The 16,882-nt window shown below is 41.8% G+C and overlaps 1 protein-coding gene across 8 annotated transcripts in view; it reads right to left on the bottom strand.

Annotated features, from left to right (window-relative positions):
* Positions 1 to 1,977: 1,977 nt before the first annotated feature.
* oxr1a (oxidation resistance 1a) overlaps positions 1,978 to 16,882 on the bottom strand; it is a 244,486-nt gene continuing 229,581 nt past the window's right edge. For 4 of the 8 annotated variants that reach the window (XM_034228824.1, XM_034228835.1, XM_034228852.1 and 1 more), the window contains 7 exons: positions 15,254 to 15,419; positions 11,813 to 11,893; positions 10,445 to 10,570; positions 6,354 to 6,506; positions 5,647 to 5,742; positions 4,380 to 4,453; positions 3,523 to 3,802 (listed from right to left, as the gene is read on the bottom strand). In XM_034228824.1, coding sequence (XP_034084715.1) covers positions 3,667 to 3,802; positions 4,380 to 4,453; positions 5,647 to 5,742; positions 6,354 to 6,506; positions 10,445 to 10,570; positions 11,813 to 11,893; positions 15,254 to 15,419 — 832 coding nt within the window. In that variant the 3' untranslated portion in view covers positions 3,523 to 3,666. Of the gene's footprint in view, positions 3,803 to 4,094; positions 4,182 to 4,379; positions 4,454 to 5,646; positions 5,743 to 6,353; positions 6,507 to 10,444; positions 10,571 to 11,812; positions 11,894 to 13,748; positions 15,205 to 15,253; positions 15,420 to 16,882 lie in introns of those variants that run through there. The other 4 variants (XR_004570270.1, XM_034228820.1, XM_034228870.1 and 1 more) reach the window with 4 other exon arrangements.

Genomic DNA, 16,882 nt, shown 5'->3' on the forward strand with positions numbered 1-16,882 from the left:
AAACAGCATCATATAAGTACATCAGGTTTCATAGAGCTAAAAAATGTCAAGTGCTACTCAACTGGCTTTAGATAAGCCAGTCCTTTTTAGTAGTACTTTGTTAGCAATTCTTTGTTAGTAATTCTATCGCTCGAAGTGGAGTCGAAAGAGAGTTTTCAGTCTGCGCCGGAAGATGTGTAAGCTTTCTGCTACACTGATTTCAATGGGGAGCTCATTCCGATTCCACTACAAGGCTATCGTTCGACTCCTTCTGGATCCAAAGCCTTGATTACAAGTCTCATCGTTTCTTGTGAAACAACAAATCCCCTTTGAACAGCTCGTAGATGTAACCGACGATAGCCTTGTAGTCGGCCAGAACCAGCAATTTCCTCCGGCAGAAAGGAGACAATCTCCTCCAAGTCCGTTTGGTTCTTTCTTCGATATAATAGACAGTTTATTGCACAACCTTTTCAAAGTTCAAATACTTATGATAATCTGATGCGCCAAAAGATTAAGTATTTCGTTATTTGAGAAACCAAAACTAAAGTAGGCTAGGGCCTACTGCTTTACAAGATGCTCCACATTCCTCATTTTATTGCAGGACGCTCCTGTTGTCTCCTTCTCAAGTCACTTATGAAACTACGATTTTAATCTCGTAACTATGACTTTATTCTCGTAATATTACGACTTTATTATCGTAACTATGACTTTATTCTCGAAATCTCTCTGTTTTTTTCTTCTAAGTGTGGCCCTAATACTCCGTCGTAGTTAAGAGCATTCCATGGAATATAACAAAAAGTGTTTCTGAAATAAATACCTTTAACGACCGCAGCAAGGCTTTGTAAGTTTCCTGTTATTTAACTGGAGTTAGTCGGCTACATATAGTGGGGTGGTCTTCTGGGTTCAAGAGAGAACTGGCCAAAGGTAGGTTTTATCTCCGACTGCTGAATGTACACTTTAAACCAGGATCAGTGATTGATAAAGCTGACAGCTGAAACAGATCATCATTTTACACACACATGTTGTAGGATGTATGTAAAATACAAACGTTTAATATATTTGGATTTAAAAGCTGCAGCATGAAAGTAAAACATAAAATATTTTAATAAATGTTTGACTAGTCAATGTACTGTTCCATCTCACAACCCATTAGTTTTCTTCTTAAACATGAACCGTTTCACTGTGTCATCTTGCTTACATTCAAAGCACCTGAGCAGTTTAGTAATTCAAAAGATGTGTAAGCAGTGTATCAGGTGAGAGTGAAATCAAATCCAACCTACAGAGCAGCAGCGGGAAACTCCTACCAATTCTGAGCAGCTTTACTTTTAAATAGCAAATATAGTGACGTTTTTTTATTTGTTTTGGGGATTGTGTACAAATGTGTTTCCAATTAACACTTAAGAATGTGAATACAAAAGAGCACACAACTATCCTTTGAGGAGTTAAGTGTAAAAAAAGCAGATATATTAAACTAAAAAAAGAAACATCACAGATTCAACCCAGCTTCCACACATTTCCTTCTTTTTGGTGTCTATATACGCCGGGATCCGGAGTCATGGATGATCCTGCGGTCCTGTGTCCTGCATCGCGAGCCCTGGATCTTGAGTCGTGGCTGTGGTCCTGGATCATAGGTCCTGGATGGATATGCTCGTGGATTCATCTTCCTATTATACACACATGCATTTCCAAACATTTGGACTACCTATGTTGCAAATGTATTATCTTTTCAATTTACACACGGCATCTATTGCACGTCTGTCCGTCCTGGGAGAGGGATCCCTCCTCTGTTGCTCTCCCTGAGGTTTCTCCCATTTTTCCCTTTAAACTGTGGGTTTTCTCCGGAAGTTTTTCCTTGTACGATGTGAGGGTCTAAGGACAGAGGGTGTCGTATTGTCATACTGATATTCTGTACAAACTGTAAAGTCCACTGAGACAAATGTAACATTTGTGATATTGGGCTATATAAATAAACATTCATTGATTGAGTCGTATCCCAGGTTACAACAATTAATTCAGCTTTATTGTTATTTATACATCACTGATACATTGTAATCTGGTGAAATGATCGGAAGAATTATCCATATTATTCTTTGTGGCTCCACAAGGACACAAATACTGGTGTGGAAGACCAGGAAGGGGTGGAAGGATACGTCCTGTACACACCCCCCCCCTCACCCTGCCTGCAAACCTACCTCCACCCACCGACCTGACAGCCAACAGCAGAGAACCAACCTTCCACCCCCCCCCCCCCCCCTTCCTGCCTCAGAGTAATCCTCCTTATTAGACACACAGAGCGTTAGTGCATACCCTTATTGATATTGGTAGCAGCAAGCTTCTACTAACAGTTAACATCTTAATGATCTAAACAAAAAAAGTACTGTACAGCTACTGCTAAGAGAATATAGGAACCTGGCCTGACGCTTTACACCTGATTAAAGTGCTGGAAGCAACCCACCAATCCACACTTTATTATATATATATATTTATATAGCATTATGTATTTATATATATATATATAAATATATATATATATAGGAACACATCTACTATTTGAACATTAATTTACAGGGTAATAATATACATAATATTGTAACAGCTGAAATATCAGCACAAGTAGATCACTGTCACACTTAACAGCAAAATATATATGATTATATAAATCCCTATATAATCATATATACCAATAAATAATTGTCATATATGCATGTAAAACAGTTAACCATGTCGCGGGCTTTTCAAATGACCACCCCCCCCCCCCCGGAAAAGCGATCGTGTATCAAGACGTCAAATCTCTACAGGTTTCTCTCGTGAAAGAGCGACGGGCCGCGGCTAAAGTGCCGCGCCTCCCCCCCCCCCCCCCCCCACCTCGCGGGTACTTGAGGTCACAGGACAGTTATTTTGCATATTCCACAAATCTATTGCAATACGTTACCGTCTACGAACAGTACACCCACTGAACAGAACAGCACGACGAGGGGTGATCTGAGTATAGCTATGTGCTTCAGATGGTGTGCTATGACAGTGAACGACAGGAGGACTACAATACACAATACTCTATAGTCAGTATACTCAGAAGACAACCCAAAACTGTACTGGAAAAAAGCCTAACACCCCCCCTTACACGGCAAATCCTCTCTGAGCCAAGTGTCATCATATCCTGCTGCTGATGAGTTTTTTTATTTTATTTAAATGCGACACTACCATCACCAGGAGTAATGGAATGTGTTCAGCCTCTGTCTGCCTACCTGGGTCTCTCTCTGTGGAGACAGCACAGTGAGTAACATCCTACTAAGTTCTAGGGGGGGGGGGCTCCTTGAGGTTCTGTGACGGACACACGATCTGGACGAGTAGGGCGGTCCTTTTCTCGGTTCAAACGCCAACACCTTCAGGTGGAGAGGAGTTCTAATGCTCCTAAAGGCTCTCTCCTCTCCCTCACTCACACACTCCCCCTACTCTGCAAAGACGCCGCACAAGGCTGTAACAAGATACACACAAAGGTCATTTTTCACGAAGAAAAAGAAGCTCCGTAATAACTGCAGTAGTAACGCACAACAAGCATCTGGCAGCTGGCCTCCTGCGGAGCCCGGTGATGTGCAGTCAGGTTGGGGGCCATTGTTCTAAAGGAGGAGGGGCTCCTCGCTTTGCCCTGTTGCAGGACTTGTTTTTTTCTCTCCCTGTGGTGCACTGTTATTCAAAAGCCCAGATCTCTATGTCCTGAACATAGAAATCCTCCTTCTTCGACAGCATGGGGTTCCCAAATGTTTTACAGGAGTGGCTCCTGCCGTGGTACAGGTCTCCGTCCAGCCACAGGCCGAACTCCCCGCTGGGGAGAGAGACAGGGCTTAGCTGGAGGTTATCATCCAGGAGGCTACAGTCTTTAAGGCATATTTCATGACTAACGCTTTTATGCAATGAAAATCATTTTTATACACACGTGAGAAAAATACTAATCTGGTGATTTATTATAAGTGTGATCTAAATAGTGTTTTCTCCTGTGTTAAGCAGATGAAAAAACTGATTTTGCCACTAACATTTATAAATGTGTTTGTTGTTGTTCGGCCACAATAGGCTGAAGTGCACCATTACCTCATGGTCGAAATACTAAAAGCACTCACTTTTGTATTTGAGTCAAGTCCCTCCCATGCACTCTAAACACAGTGACAGCATGTTAGCAGGTTACACTACATTAGCTTCAGTCTCACCTGCTTCCAGACAAAAAGATAGAACAAAAGGAAGATTTCTTTCCATCAGTTCTTAAATGATGTGTTATTCTCAATTATCTACCTCTTCAATATCATTATTTCATTCGGGGGAATAACTTTGAACTATATTGTATCATTAGATTCTACTAAAAGATATTTAGTTCAGACTGAAAGATGTGTCTGTAATATTTGACTCACCTTCCTCCACCAAAAGATAGAGAGTCCATATTTCCTTTCATGAAGAACATGTTGTCTCCTGTCCATTTGAACACCTGACACACACACACACACACACACACACACACACACACACACACACACACACACACACACACACAACACACACACACACACACACACACACACACACACACACACACACACACACACACACACACACACACACACACACACACACACACACACACACACACACACACACACACACACACACACACACACACACACAGAGTGGTGTTTACCCCGATGGGAGCAGAACACATCGATGTTTACCTCTAAGGCATGGTCTAGTATTAACATCTTGCCTTGCATTATACTATAACGCAAGGCATATAAGATGGTTCATATATTAATAGATACCTTTCCTTATTTTAATATCCTACGATTCAGTGTTTAGTGTCTGTAAACATCTGATCCAAATTAGGTGACATTCTGATCATTATTTGCAGAGATACATTTGATAATGCAGACACTGTCCTTTTAAGAGAAGTCTACATTTTCTATATTTCTGGTTATGGGGAAGATCCAGACAATCATTGAATTGTCATAGATGACAGGATTAAAGCCCCTTAATGTAAACCTGTTATGCAAATATAGCATTTTTTTAATTCCTCCACCCTGAAAGCATTCCAGTGTAAATGCTGTCAGAGCATAACCAAGAATGCAAGTTACAAAACGCTCCATGCCTCTGAAATTGGAAGCTTTAAAGAACCGTTCAAAGAACACTTTCAAATGTATACAGATATACAGACGCATATTTATCAGCGCATGGGTTGGGAGTAGAAGAAGAGCTTATTCACCGTGTAACCTCGAGTCTATCCTGGCTTAGTATTGCATACACTATGTTATCTGGGTTAAGTCTGCAATATTAACGCTTTGCCTAAAACAGTCTTTTCAAACTTCTTTCCAGTTCCACACAACATTATTGTGTTGGAAGTATCCAAGTGTTTTTGGCCCGTTACACAAAAAACAATATTTTTGTTGCGGATAAGGCAGATTACACAATGTTTACATTCACAGTTTGCATGGTAAACCTCTTAGCATATTGTTTATCCACACAAAGGGCAGATACAAAATGACACTACACCGTGGTAATGTTTGCAACCACATGATGATCACCTCAAATATTCACTCTCTTTTAGCAAATGTTCTTACCTGAGGGAAAGTGCCATCATAAAGGACACTGTACATTTTTGAATTCCTACAGAAAGTGAAGGTAGTGTACCTCAAACTCTGGATTGAAGGTGAAGAGGAAGGTCTCCCCGGTGCCATAGAAGCCATCGCTGACTTTAAAGGGCTCAGACGCCAACGCACCAAACACCTGGAGGAACAAATCACAAAGAATGCAATAACAACAATTAACACCTGAAGTGTCCATCTTTTGAAATGGTTTCCAATGAGGAGGAGAGCATATTTCATCATCGCCTCGAGAAGAAGCACTGCATCCTGCATTTTCTTTTTAGCGCTACAATGTTTTTGCTCCAAGTGTTTCCACTTGAAAATATCAACTTTTTTAAGAAAGTCACCCGGGTGCCGTCACTGCAGCAATCAAAGGAGATGCTTGTTTTCTGCTCTGTCTTTCATAAGGAAACTACCAGAATAAAGACCAAAAAGGTCATTTGTTGGATTAGATTAGATAGAACCCTGATGATGCTGCCGGTGAGTGTTGTGATTTTTTTAGCCATAACGTCCTCGCTCTATAGCGCCAACTGTCTGAGAGGTGAAGCTCATCCATTCAAAGCGTGAGAGCAAGCATCTTCCAGTTTGTGTTTATGGTGGAAAAACAAATGTACTTAGTCACTTCCCCCCTCTGCTTGGGAGGAGGCACCGCCCAGCTCCCTTCTGCGGGAAGACGACGCTCTGTGTACACTGGGCCTAACTCAGCTCCTACATTTCCCAGTGTTCCCCTGCTGGGTTGTATCTGCAGCTCACCTGGCCGTCGCTGTCCTTAATCACCATGAGCACGGGGGTGTCCTGGCCCTGCATGGCTCTGTACAGAGACTTGATGCTCATGCCATGCTTTGATGTGCCAAAGGCCAGCGTCCATGGGTACCCAATGGTCCGTGGTGGGAGATTCCTGGCGAGCTGTGTAGGGAGGGGGGGGGTTATAATAAAGATAAAGGAAGCAGAGAAAAGAGAGAAAGGAAATGAAACACGGAAAGGCCACAGCCACCAATGCTCAATTACATCTGCAGTGACCTTTTAACACTGTGTGGCGTTTAGAGAAGAGTAACAGGGCTCCGAACACAGGAGAGGCCAGCTCTCCCTGCTGCTGCCCGACTGAAGGATTAACAGGGCTGCGCTGCGCGGGGAGATAAAGCGGAGCAAGGCGCTGGAGGGGGGGTGCACTGGATGCTTCATTTTAACGGACAGATAAAACAGACAGACAACTCTCTCTGTTTCCCTCAGTATGGATCCTTTAAACGTTCTGTGCGCTCTACACTAATTCCTCAGTCCTTTGCTCTTCTTCTTGTTTGTTCAGCACTTCCTCCCGTGGTGGAGCGGTCTATAAGCAGCAGGCTGGAGACGGAGCCCTGAGGAGAAGAGCCTCACCTTCGCTCTGCTGTGATTCGACCTCTGCTCTGAGCCACGTCCTCAGGGACATTAAAGGAAGACGCACACTGGCAATCTATTGGTCAATATGCCGATAGGGACTCATCTGGGTGTGTCTGCGTGTGCACTAACCTGCAAGGCCTGCGGGGCGTACAGTACACCTCAAACAACATAAAGGTTAGCGCCTGAGACAAGTCTGTTAATGTGTTTCTCAATTGTCAATATGAAGTCAGATTGAAAAAATCGCCAAAGAATGTGCCATTTATACCCATATCCACCAGCGGGTAATATTTACCTCATAGAAAATGCAGCGTAAACATGACGTGTTGCTATAGCAACGCCTTTTGCCTACTGCAGTTCCTTATAGATAGATAGATAGAGAGAGAAAGAGAGATAGTTATAGATAATGTAACATCTTGGAGAATACAAGATCTTGGATGACTGAGCTCACGTTGAGGACGTAATGCATGTGTGCAGGTTACGTGCCAGTTGAATAAAGATGGACACTCGGAATGAGCGAAGTAGTCCGCGTCGTCTGTTTATGTAGACAATTATATGTCCATAGAACAGAACATTACAGATGGATCGATAGATAGTTATAGATAGATAGATAGAGATTTGTACCTAAACAAAACAAGTCTAACACCAAGCTTTTAAATAAGCACTGGTAGTGATATTTTATACTTCATGCTATCTGCACAAACTATCATAGCATATGGAAAGCTGAGAGTCCACAGATTCTATTGGTATAAGTTTCATCCCTGTGCGATCAAAACTCACTGTTCTGTATGATAGATAAAAGAACATTGTAAATCAATTGAAAATCAATAGCGGGTACATGTGACCTCTGGCGGTTCTAGTGTTAATAACTGAACAGCATGTCCCCGTCTAGAAATCCTGACAGAGTTAGAGACCTAAGTTTCAATTAGGGACTATTTTCTTTCTACAGTATCACGCCGTAGAAAGAAGCGTGCATTTACTAAATTATAAAAGGCTTTCCTGAGCTCACTTGAGTAATCTAACATTATTGCTCAGATGTCTCCATGTTTACATTATTGTTCACAAGCTCAAGTCTCTCGTCCATGAGCAGGTGCATGCTTCCTTCTGCGTGGTAATACCATACAAATAAGATAGTTCCTACATGAAACAAGGACTAAGAACTATCTTTAGCAACTGGGTCATGATTTCTAAAAGGAGACATTGCTGTCGAGTTTAACAAATGTATTATTTGCAGCTGTGAGCACCACAAGTGAGTGCCAAGAGACATTTCGAACAACAACTCACAGTAAAAATCGGATTCATAAATATCAGAAGATAAATTATTTTTGATTTTGGGGCAAACTTTCTCTTCAATCATACTCACTTTGCACCGTCTCACTTTGCCACCACCCATAGCTTAATGGCTTCTGAGCCTGGTGGAAGAGTGAGTGTGCTGATGGTATATAATAGACTTTTTTGCTGTTTGTACTAGGGCTGCACCATTCTGGAAAAAAAATCTAATTGCGATTTTTCTGACAAATATTGCGATTTGCGATATTAATTTTTTAGCGACCCAAAGGAAGTTTATTGTAAAATGCGGCCAGAACTCCGTCTAGGAAGGTCGTATCAACGTGCTCCCGTCTCTAGCACCCTCGCAGCCGAGCTACGAGTGAAAGAACTAAACTTACATGAAACTTCTGTTAGGTTGCTTTAAAGTCAAGCTTCAGTTTAAGATTCACCCTGTAATAGAAACATGTGATGGAGCATTACTAACCTGACTCAGAAACCATCTAAAGCTCCATTGGAAGCCATTTGGAAAGGGCAGGCACTTTCAAAAGCACTTGGCAGGTGATTGGATCAATCTGTCTATCACCTTCTATCATGGGCCACTTCTGATTGATTAACAATGGCTGGTACATGTGGAGCACAGCACTTCTGATTGGTGCGGTTGGGTAGGCTCGTGTATAATGGTTACTTCAGCAGTGAATACATTTGTTTCCCGAGTACACGGTAGGCAAATAATCCTAAAAAGGGAGCTGAAGGAAAGGAGGGCTACATTTTCTTACAAATTTTTACATTACATTGCATTTAGCTGACGCTTTTATCCAAAGCGACTTACAATAAGTACATTCGACCGGGAAGACAACCTTGAAGAAAACAGAATCATATAAGTACATCAGGCTTCATAGAGCAAAAACATTTCAAGTGCTACTCAACTGGCTTTAGATAAGCCAGTCCTTTATTAGTATAAAAGTGCTTTGTTAATAAATCTATCGCTCGAAGTGGAGTCGAAAGAGATGAGTTTTCAGTTTGCGCCGGAAGATGTGTAAGCTATCTGCTGTCCTGATGTCAATGGGGAGCTCATTCCACCATTTTGGAGCCAGGATAGAAAACCCACGTGTTTTCGCCGATGGGAACTTGGGTCCCCCTCGCAGCGAGGGTGCAGCGAGTCGTTTGGCTGATGCAGAGCGTAGTGCACGCGCTGGGGTGTACGGTTTAACCATGTCCTGGATGTACGAAGGGCCAGATCCATTCGCAGCATAGTACGCAAGTACCAGTGTCTTGAAGTGGATTCTAGCAGTTACCGGAAGCCAGTGAAGGGAGCGGAGGAGCGGAGTGGTGTGGGAGAATTTAGGAAGGTTGAAGACCAGACGAGCCGCTGCATTCTGGATGAGCTGCAGAGGTCGGATGGCACATGCAGGTAGACCAGCCAGGAGGGAGTTGCAGTAGTCTAGGCGTGAGATGACGAGAGCCTGGACCAGAACCTGAGTCGCTTTCTGTGTCAGCTGGGGATGTATCTTCCTGATGTTGTAAAGCGTGTATCTGCAGCAACGGGTTGTAGCAGCGATGTTTGCAATGAAGGACAGGTTGTTATCTAGGGTCACACCCAGATTCCTTGCAGTCTGAGTCGGGGAAACAACTGAGGTGCCGATGTTGATTGTTAGGTCAAGAGTGGGACAATCTTTTCCCGGAAGGAAGAGCAGCTCAGTCTTGTCAAGGTTGAGCTTGAGGTGGTGAGCAGACATCCACTGAGAGATGTCAGAGCAGAGATGCGTGCGACGACCTGGGTCTCTGAGCGGGGAAAGGACAGAATTAATTGGGTGTCGTCAGCGTAGCAGTGGTAAGAAAAACCATGCGGGCTAATGACAGATCCGAGCGAGTTTGTGTACAGGGAGAAGAGGAGGGGACCAAGAACAGAGCCCTGAGGGACCCATGTAGTTAATTGACAAGGGTCGGACTCAGACCCTCTCCAAGTCACCCTGTAGGTACGGTCTTTCAGGTATGAGGTGAGGAAAGTGAAATGACAAATCCTCTGCGTTTGCATACAACCGCATGACCCACAGATCATATGATAGTATATAGGTTCATACTGCAAATACCAATCTAAAAAGGGGCCGAATAATTCACATTGAATGCACCAGAGTGAAAATGGATTACATTTGGATGAATATGGTTACATTATTGATATGTTATACATCAGCGGTGGGTACCTTCTCTATCTGGTCGGCCTCCAGGAGATCGCTGGCTTCTCTGAGGTTGGGTTTGAACGTTTCTGGCTCCAGCTCCGACTTGATGGATGTGCCCTGCTTGCAGTTCACCTCCTCCTTGGTGGTGATCTACAAGAACAAATGAATGTTAGGTAGGTATATACACTGAAACGGGGAGTTTCACTTCAGCTTCCATAAAGCATCTTTACCGGTTGGGTTCAATTAAAGCTATTTGTCATACACCTACAACTTTGGATTGCTTATATTGGGCTGTAACCTGCAACAGTATAAGGCCCAGATAGACTGAGTCAGTGGATTCTGAAGTAATACATGATAAACTCTACTTGAAGAAAATGTGTAACTTAACAGGCTATGATGACATAAAGAATATAGCCTAACCTGAGCAACAATAGTCCTATTTTAAATCTAACAGTGTTCACGCACAAAATATAAATGCAGCGTTTGCTGGCAACACACTGATAATCCAAACAACTTGGTGATGACAGCTGAATATCTTCCTGCCACTTTCCAATGCCAGACAACTAGGATTGGTTGGGCCAAACTAGAATACTGAAACAGTGTCTGGGAGAGGAGAATGCAAAGTGAATAGGAAATGAATCCAATGAATCATTTGTAATCCGCAGCTTGAAATTTTCTCTGACCAACAGACTGTTTGGGTTATTTATCTTTCTTGATAACAGAGGCTGATTGTAGAGCGCTGTGGTGGCTGGAATGCTCTCACGTTTCGGCCCTCATTCAAACATGCCTACCTGCATTGTTCTCAGGAAACATCATTCAGCCTATGGGAGTCTTACTTCCACCCTGTCCCCAACACACTATCTCTTTGTCCATCAATACTCTAAAAACTCATCTTATTTCAACAACTAAGACAATATTCTAATAAAGAAACAAAAAGGGGAATAACCACAGCTATTTCTGTGTAATCTGTGTCTACAGCTCACAAAAACAGCTAGCATTAACTACCTAGTAACCAGACTGAAGCGCTAAAAACACCATGACAACCCGTCTAAGACGGAAAGCCTGACATATGGAGATAAGGCTGCGGTTACATCAAAACCTCATAACACAGTTTTCTGTAATGGATTGATAAAAAATACTTCCTGTCAAATTCTTGAGAGGTTATTCCCAATTGATCTCGAAAAGCAAGTTTTCTATAGGTTTTGAGAATCCATGCACTCGCAAAACCTACTCAATCCATTACTTCAGAGTAAAGCAGTATGAACAGGTGTTGTTGAGGTTAGTATGCAACATCAGCAGCAGCTGCAGCCTGCTCCAGCCTCTGGGAGAGCATCCTGGTGCAGGCAGCAGTAGCAGCAGCAACAGGCTGGGCAGAGAGACAGGTCAGGGCACCTGGAGTCGTTTGCAGAGCGAGCGCAGATCGTCACTGTTTAGAGCATCGATCCGACGGTGGTACTCCGTCAGAGACACTACCTGGTAGTACAAAAACAGGGACAAGTGGAACATAAAACTCTACCGGATCTTTTGCCGGCGAGTGCAGAGAAGGTTTGAGTACTAAGTGTCCTTTTAAGTAGTGAAAACATAACACTAGTCTTTATTAAAGCAGATTTCAGAAATGTTAAGAACTGTATCCAAGGCTTAAAGGAATACCTCACCCACAAAATAACATTTTTTATATAAATTACATACCTCAAGTTACCCTTTGTTCTATATCCTCCGTGATGAACTTTGGGCGCATTTTACAACAGCAAAACTATATAAAAACATCCATTTACAAACTCTTGTAACATCATTTTTGGTTAAATGAGACTTGGACGATGCTGCATGAGGTACGCACGAGTTTATAAAAGGACGTTTTGATTCAGTTTTGGAGCAAACGCCCCGTATTTATCTACATTGATCAAGAATTCTCTGTGTATTTTGATTCTTTGTTCACCATGAATTTCTCTTAAAGAATTCAAGGTTACATGGGGTGAGTAATTGGTATACAAATGGTCATTTTTAGGGTAAAGTATACCGTTAAGTCCGCTGTTGACAAGTCCACTTTTTAGTTAAAGATAGAGAGCTCTCTGTTATTTTGCATGTTTGTGTAATTGAATGCCAACACCACTCAGTCATCCTACAAGTCAACTTAAACAAAATAACCGCAATATTAATAAAACTCTTTCTTCTGAACCAAAATGCTTAAACAATCCAAAAAGTATTTGGAGTGCAAAGTTCAAAATCCACAAAATCGACTGATGCAACAATGCTTGCCAAGTCCATGGCATGAACAATAACACACTCTCCGTTTGTCAGGAACAACAATCCAGAAAACAACAACCCAGACAGAGCAACACAATGACCTGTGAGCATGGAAACATTCCAACAGTTACACCCCACGCTGCCAGCTCCGCAGAGAGCTGCTGCCTCTGTTCTGCCACTGAGTCAACGTTGGCGTTTACTAGTCCACTGTGTCTCATACAGGAAGATATTTTAAGCCTTGTGCACAAGATAAACAAACAAACACACACACACACACACATACCATAGATGTACAGAGTCAAAAATAATCTCTCCTAATATGTTTTAAATGTCAGGGAAAACATGTCATACATTGCCTTTAATTACTTTTTACAACTAAGATTATCTTTCGCTTACCTTGTGGCCTTTGGTGTAAATAACTGTTTTGGTAACAAGTTGCCTCTTCACAGCACTCAATAATGTAGTAGATAACTACAGCCCTAATAAAAAATACATGTGTGCCTCATTTCACCTACAGCTGAAGGCACTTTAGTGCATTTGTGCCCTGGAAAAGGGTTAGCTAGCAGCATGCTACACTTTGCAATGTGAATCAATCTCTTAAGAGATGAATCTCATAAATAAGGTCAGCATGATGAAGTGACAGCAAAGATTATACTGCAACACAGCACATGTTAGCATTCCAACTAACACGTTGTAGCTATAAAGTACACATGATACCTGGTAAAACATGTATGGTAATGTGAGGTCAAGACACTGGTGAGTGTATGAAAGAAGGGGCTGCCTCTTTTAACTGGCACCCCGCACTGGAAACTTTCAGACAGCTTACAGAGCCCCACACATCGTATCACAAGGTGCCAATGGGACAAACAACAGATGAGAGCACCTTCCTGACTACCAAATAGTGGTCGGACAGTGGCCACTTTGTTCAAAATCAATCACTGACTGCTGACTGCATACTGCTGTATAGAGGGCTAGCGGGCTAGTTAGCTTCGCTAGCGAGCTAGCACGGCTTGCTAACAACAACAACATCATACCAAATACATCACCAAGGACCGAAAACATGACCTAAACATAAGGAACATACACAAGTATACTTAGGGCTCAGCCGCTTTTTTTGGTCTTTCACCCTCCTAGAAAACATATCTTGCTTTCGGAGCGAGGTTGAAGCTGGAAAGTCACATTACAAATCCTTTAAGTTCTCCAAGTAAAGCCCCGAGACAAGAAGACGGAGTTGATATGAAGCCTGGCAGCTTGCTTGACTGAAATAGAAACATTTTTTCCCAACGGGGGCATCTCCACATGGATTGTGTGACATCGCTGTAAACCAGTAATAACACGGGACAGCAGGGAAACCGGCTCCCCATTGGTTGATAACAACGATGACCCCCGTCCCATAACCGACCATTTAAAGAAACAGTAGCACCACTAGCACACGAGGTATGATTTCTTCAGGACAGTATCCAAAAGTTACGTAAAGAAGTTCAAATTAAATCAAGTAATAATTAATACACAACTTAACAAGCCTAAAGACAAATGTGTCCGTTTCCCCCCGAAACAATAACATTTATTTAAATAAACTCACCTATTGGTCCTTAAAGCAACAAGCAAAAACAGTGTTGCTTTAAATTCATGTATTATTTTCAACAGGACTAACAAGAGAAACAGGTTCCTATTTACTTATTTAAATGTGATGGAACATGAAAAACAAATCACCCCACTTTGTTTCCTACTACATCATGAATTTACATTAAAGTTTAAATCCCTGCCACTGCTTCCATGGTATCAATGTCTTCCTACAATGAATGACCTATTTTCATTATCCACAGGGCTGTTAATAATCTGACCACAACCTATTCACAGTGTGGTGCAACTGCTTCCAATAACAGTGCTGAACATCTGTTGTCTTTGCTTCCAAGTCTTACTTCACCATTCTGTTCATGTGCAATCAAGAAGACACCTTGAGAAGTAAGTTTACCAAGAAAGTAGGACAGACTGAGCCCACATCACTACCAAGTGAGTTGAGGTGATTTCAAAGATAAGAAACTGTAATGGTGTTAGCCTTTTTCCATTCTGCAAAAAATGTTTCTAAATGTACACCAACACTAGAGACAGTCACACAACATATAATGAAAACTACAAAACACTAACTGAGAAGAATAAACAATTACACAAACATGCAAAACACTTTGGTTGGAAGTTCAGAGAAGCACATTTCCAAGCAAAGCAAGTGCTCACACAACTTACATGGACTTACAAAGCTGCCATCAAATCAAGAAATATGCAGTGGTATATAAAAGTGCAATACACAGAAGCAGATTACAAAACTAAGGTTTACAACTACACAGTTATGATGGCTTAAAAATGAAAATTAGCCCGTTTTCACTATGCATTGCATAATAAAAGCAAATCAACAGTTATACGACATGTAACTTAAAATACAACAATTAACAATACACCACATGAGTTTCTGCGCTCACAGTTATGGAATAAATCATAGTGGAGAACTATATTTAATCCATGTCTGTGAGGCTTAAGACAACACGTTTGATTTAACAAGGTAGGGCACAGTTTGAGCTGCGTAGACCTTACCTCCCACTCCTTGACATTGAGGTCGGTGATGGGCTCGTCCACATCTGTTTCTGTCACTTCATTCTTCTTGACAACCCTAAACCCAGGCTCCTGTCCCATCCCCCTGACCCCCTCACCATACATGTCCGGGCTCCACTGCATGAAGAACACATACAGGTGTTCTGACCTGGGGGAATAAACAGGCATTTAGAGAAAAGGCTTGATTCCTGAATTACGTTATTTGGTCAAATAAAAGCAAAACAACTTGCACTTGATAAAAAAACATTTATACAATCCATAATGATCCGCAACAAATTAATATGTAAACAACTAATACAACACCCAAAACAGTTTACTCAATTTTTCGTAGGGTGAAGATTTCTCAAACAGCTGAGATTTTGTTCAGTGTCTATCAGTAGATTTGGAAATGCTTTCTCGTCACCTCATTGCTAATTCTGCTGAACTGTTAAAACTGCTTGGCCTGTGTGACTCTGTTCTCCTCTGTTATTAAGTATTGCAAGAAAAATAAGCCATCACTTTGTTCTGAGGTGTGTGGGTACATTTGGGAACAAATGGTTTTATAATAACACATAGTTGAACATGCATACATTGATCGTGCTGTCCCTTGTGGGCAGCACAACAAGCTGTAAAGACAACATTTACATATTATCACATTATTTAAAGTTGTTTCATCAAACAGGTTAGCTAACACTTGCATATTTACACATCGAACAAAGACAGAGCAACTTTAGCATTTGTTCGGAGTCTTATTTCTGGACACAAGGAGAATCAAATATGAACTCCTTTAGCTCTGTTTTGGTCCCCACCAATTCCTTAAGAAATATGTGTCTCTTTAGCCGCTAAATGCTCCACTATGTTCAGTAGCAAGGTACTAACTTTGTCTGTCTGCTGTTGCGCCTGTTGCGTTTAGAAATCCCAAAATATATGCTAGGGTAAACAAGCTTGATGAGACTCAACCATATCTTTTTTTAAAGTTGTGGGACTTAAACAAAAATAAATGAGGTTTAAGGATCTAAACTAAAGTATACCGTTGAGTTGATGGAAACCAAAGGCCAGGTAACATGTTTTTACAAGTCACTTCAAGCCACACCTGTCACATTACTTATTTGATACATTGTTACAATGTAAATATCCATTAGAGCAGCTTTCTCTATTATCTCCTGGGGCTCTGCAAACAGTTTAGTTTATAAAATAAGTTGCTACAGCGCATCTCATAAACAACTTGAATAAAGAACAGTTTGTGTCACATATGGCTATGGCTGGTAGACATGAAAGAGCTGAACAGACTCAGTAGGTTGAGCTGTATTCAGTGCGTGTAATAGCCTCGCTTTCCCCCCACACCACTGCCAGGACAAGACACATCATGCGGGTCGCCTCCCATCTAGGTCAAGCTACAGAGCGTCTCGCAGTGTCTGAAGAAAATAACTAAGAGCCGCTGTGTTGTCAGTCCAAACAGCTTATGATCACTCCTCCCACACACCTTGACTTGCCAAGAAACACAAGTAAAGAATAATGAGTAGTAACATGTCTTTTTAATACTAGCTTTGAATCTGCAATGCCCCTGAGCTATCCTCCCGTAGCGCAGTATCACAGAAAACTTGTTTTGCCAGGTGGGAAATGTCGTAGCTA

Source organism: Gymnodraco acuticeps, unplaced genomic scaffold (genome assembly GCF_902827175.1).
Source record: "Gymnodraco acuticeps unplaced genomic scaffold, fGymAcu1.1, whole genome shotgun sequence".
Lineage (NCBI taxonomy): Eukaryota > Metazoa > Chordata > Actinopteri > Perciformes > Bathydraconidae > Gymnodraco > Gymnodraco acuticeps.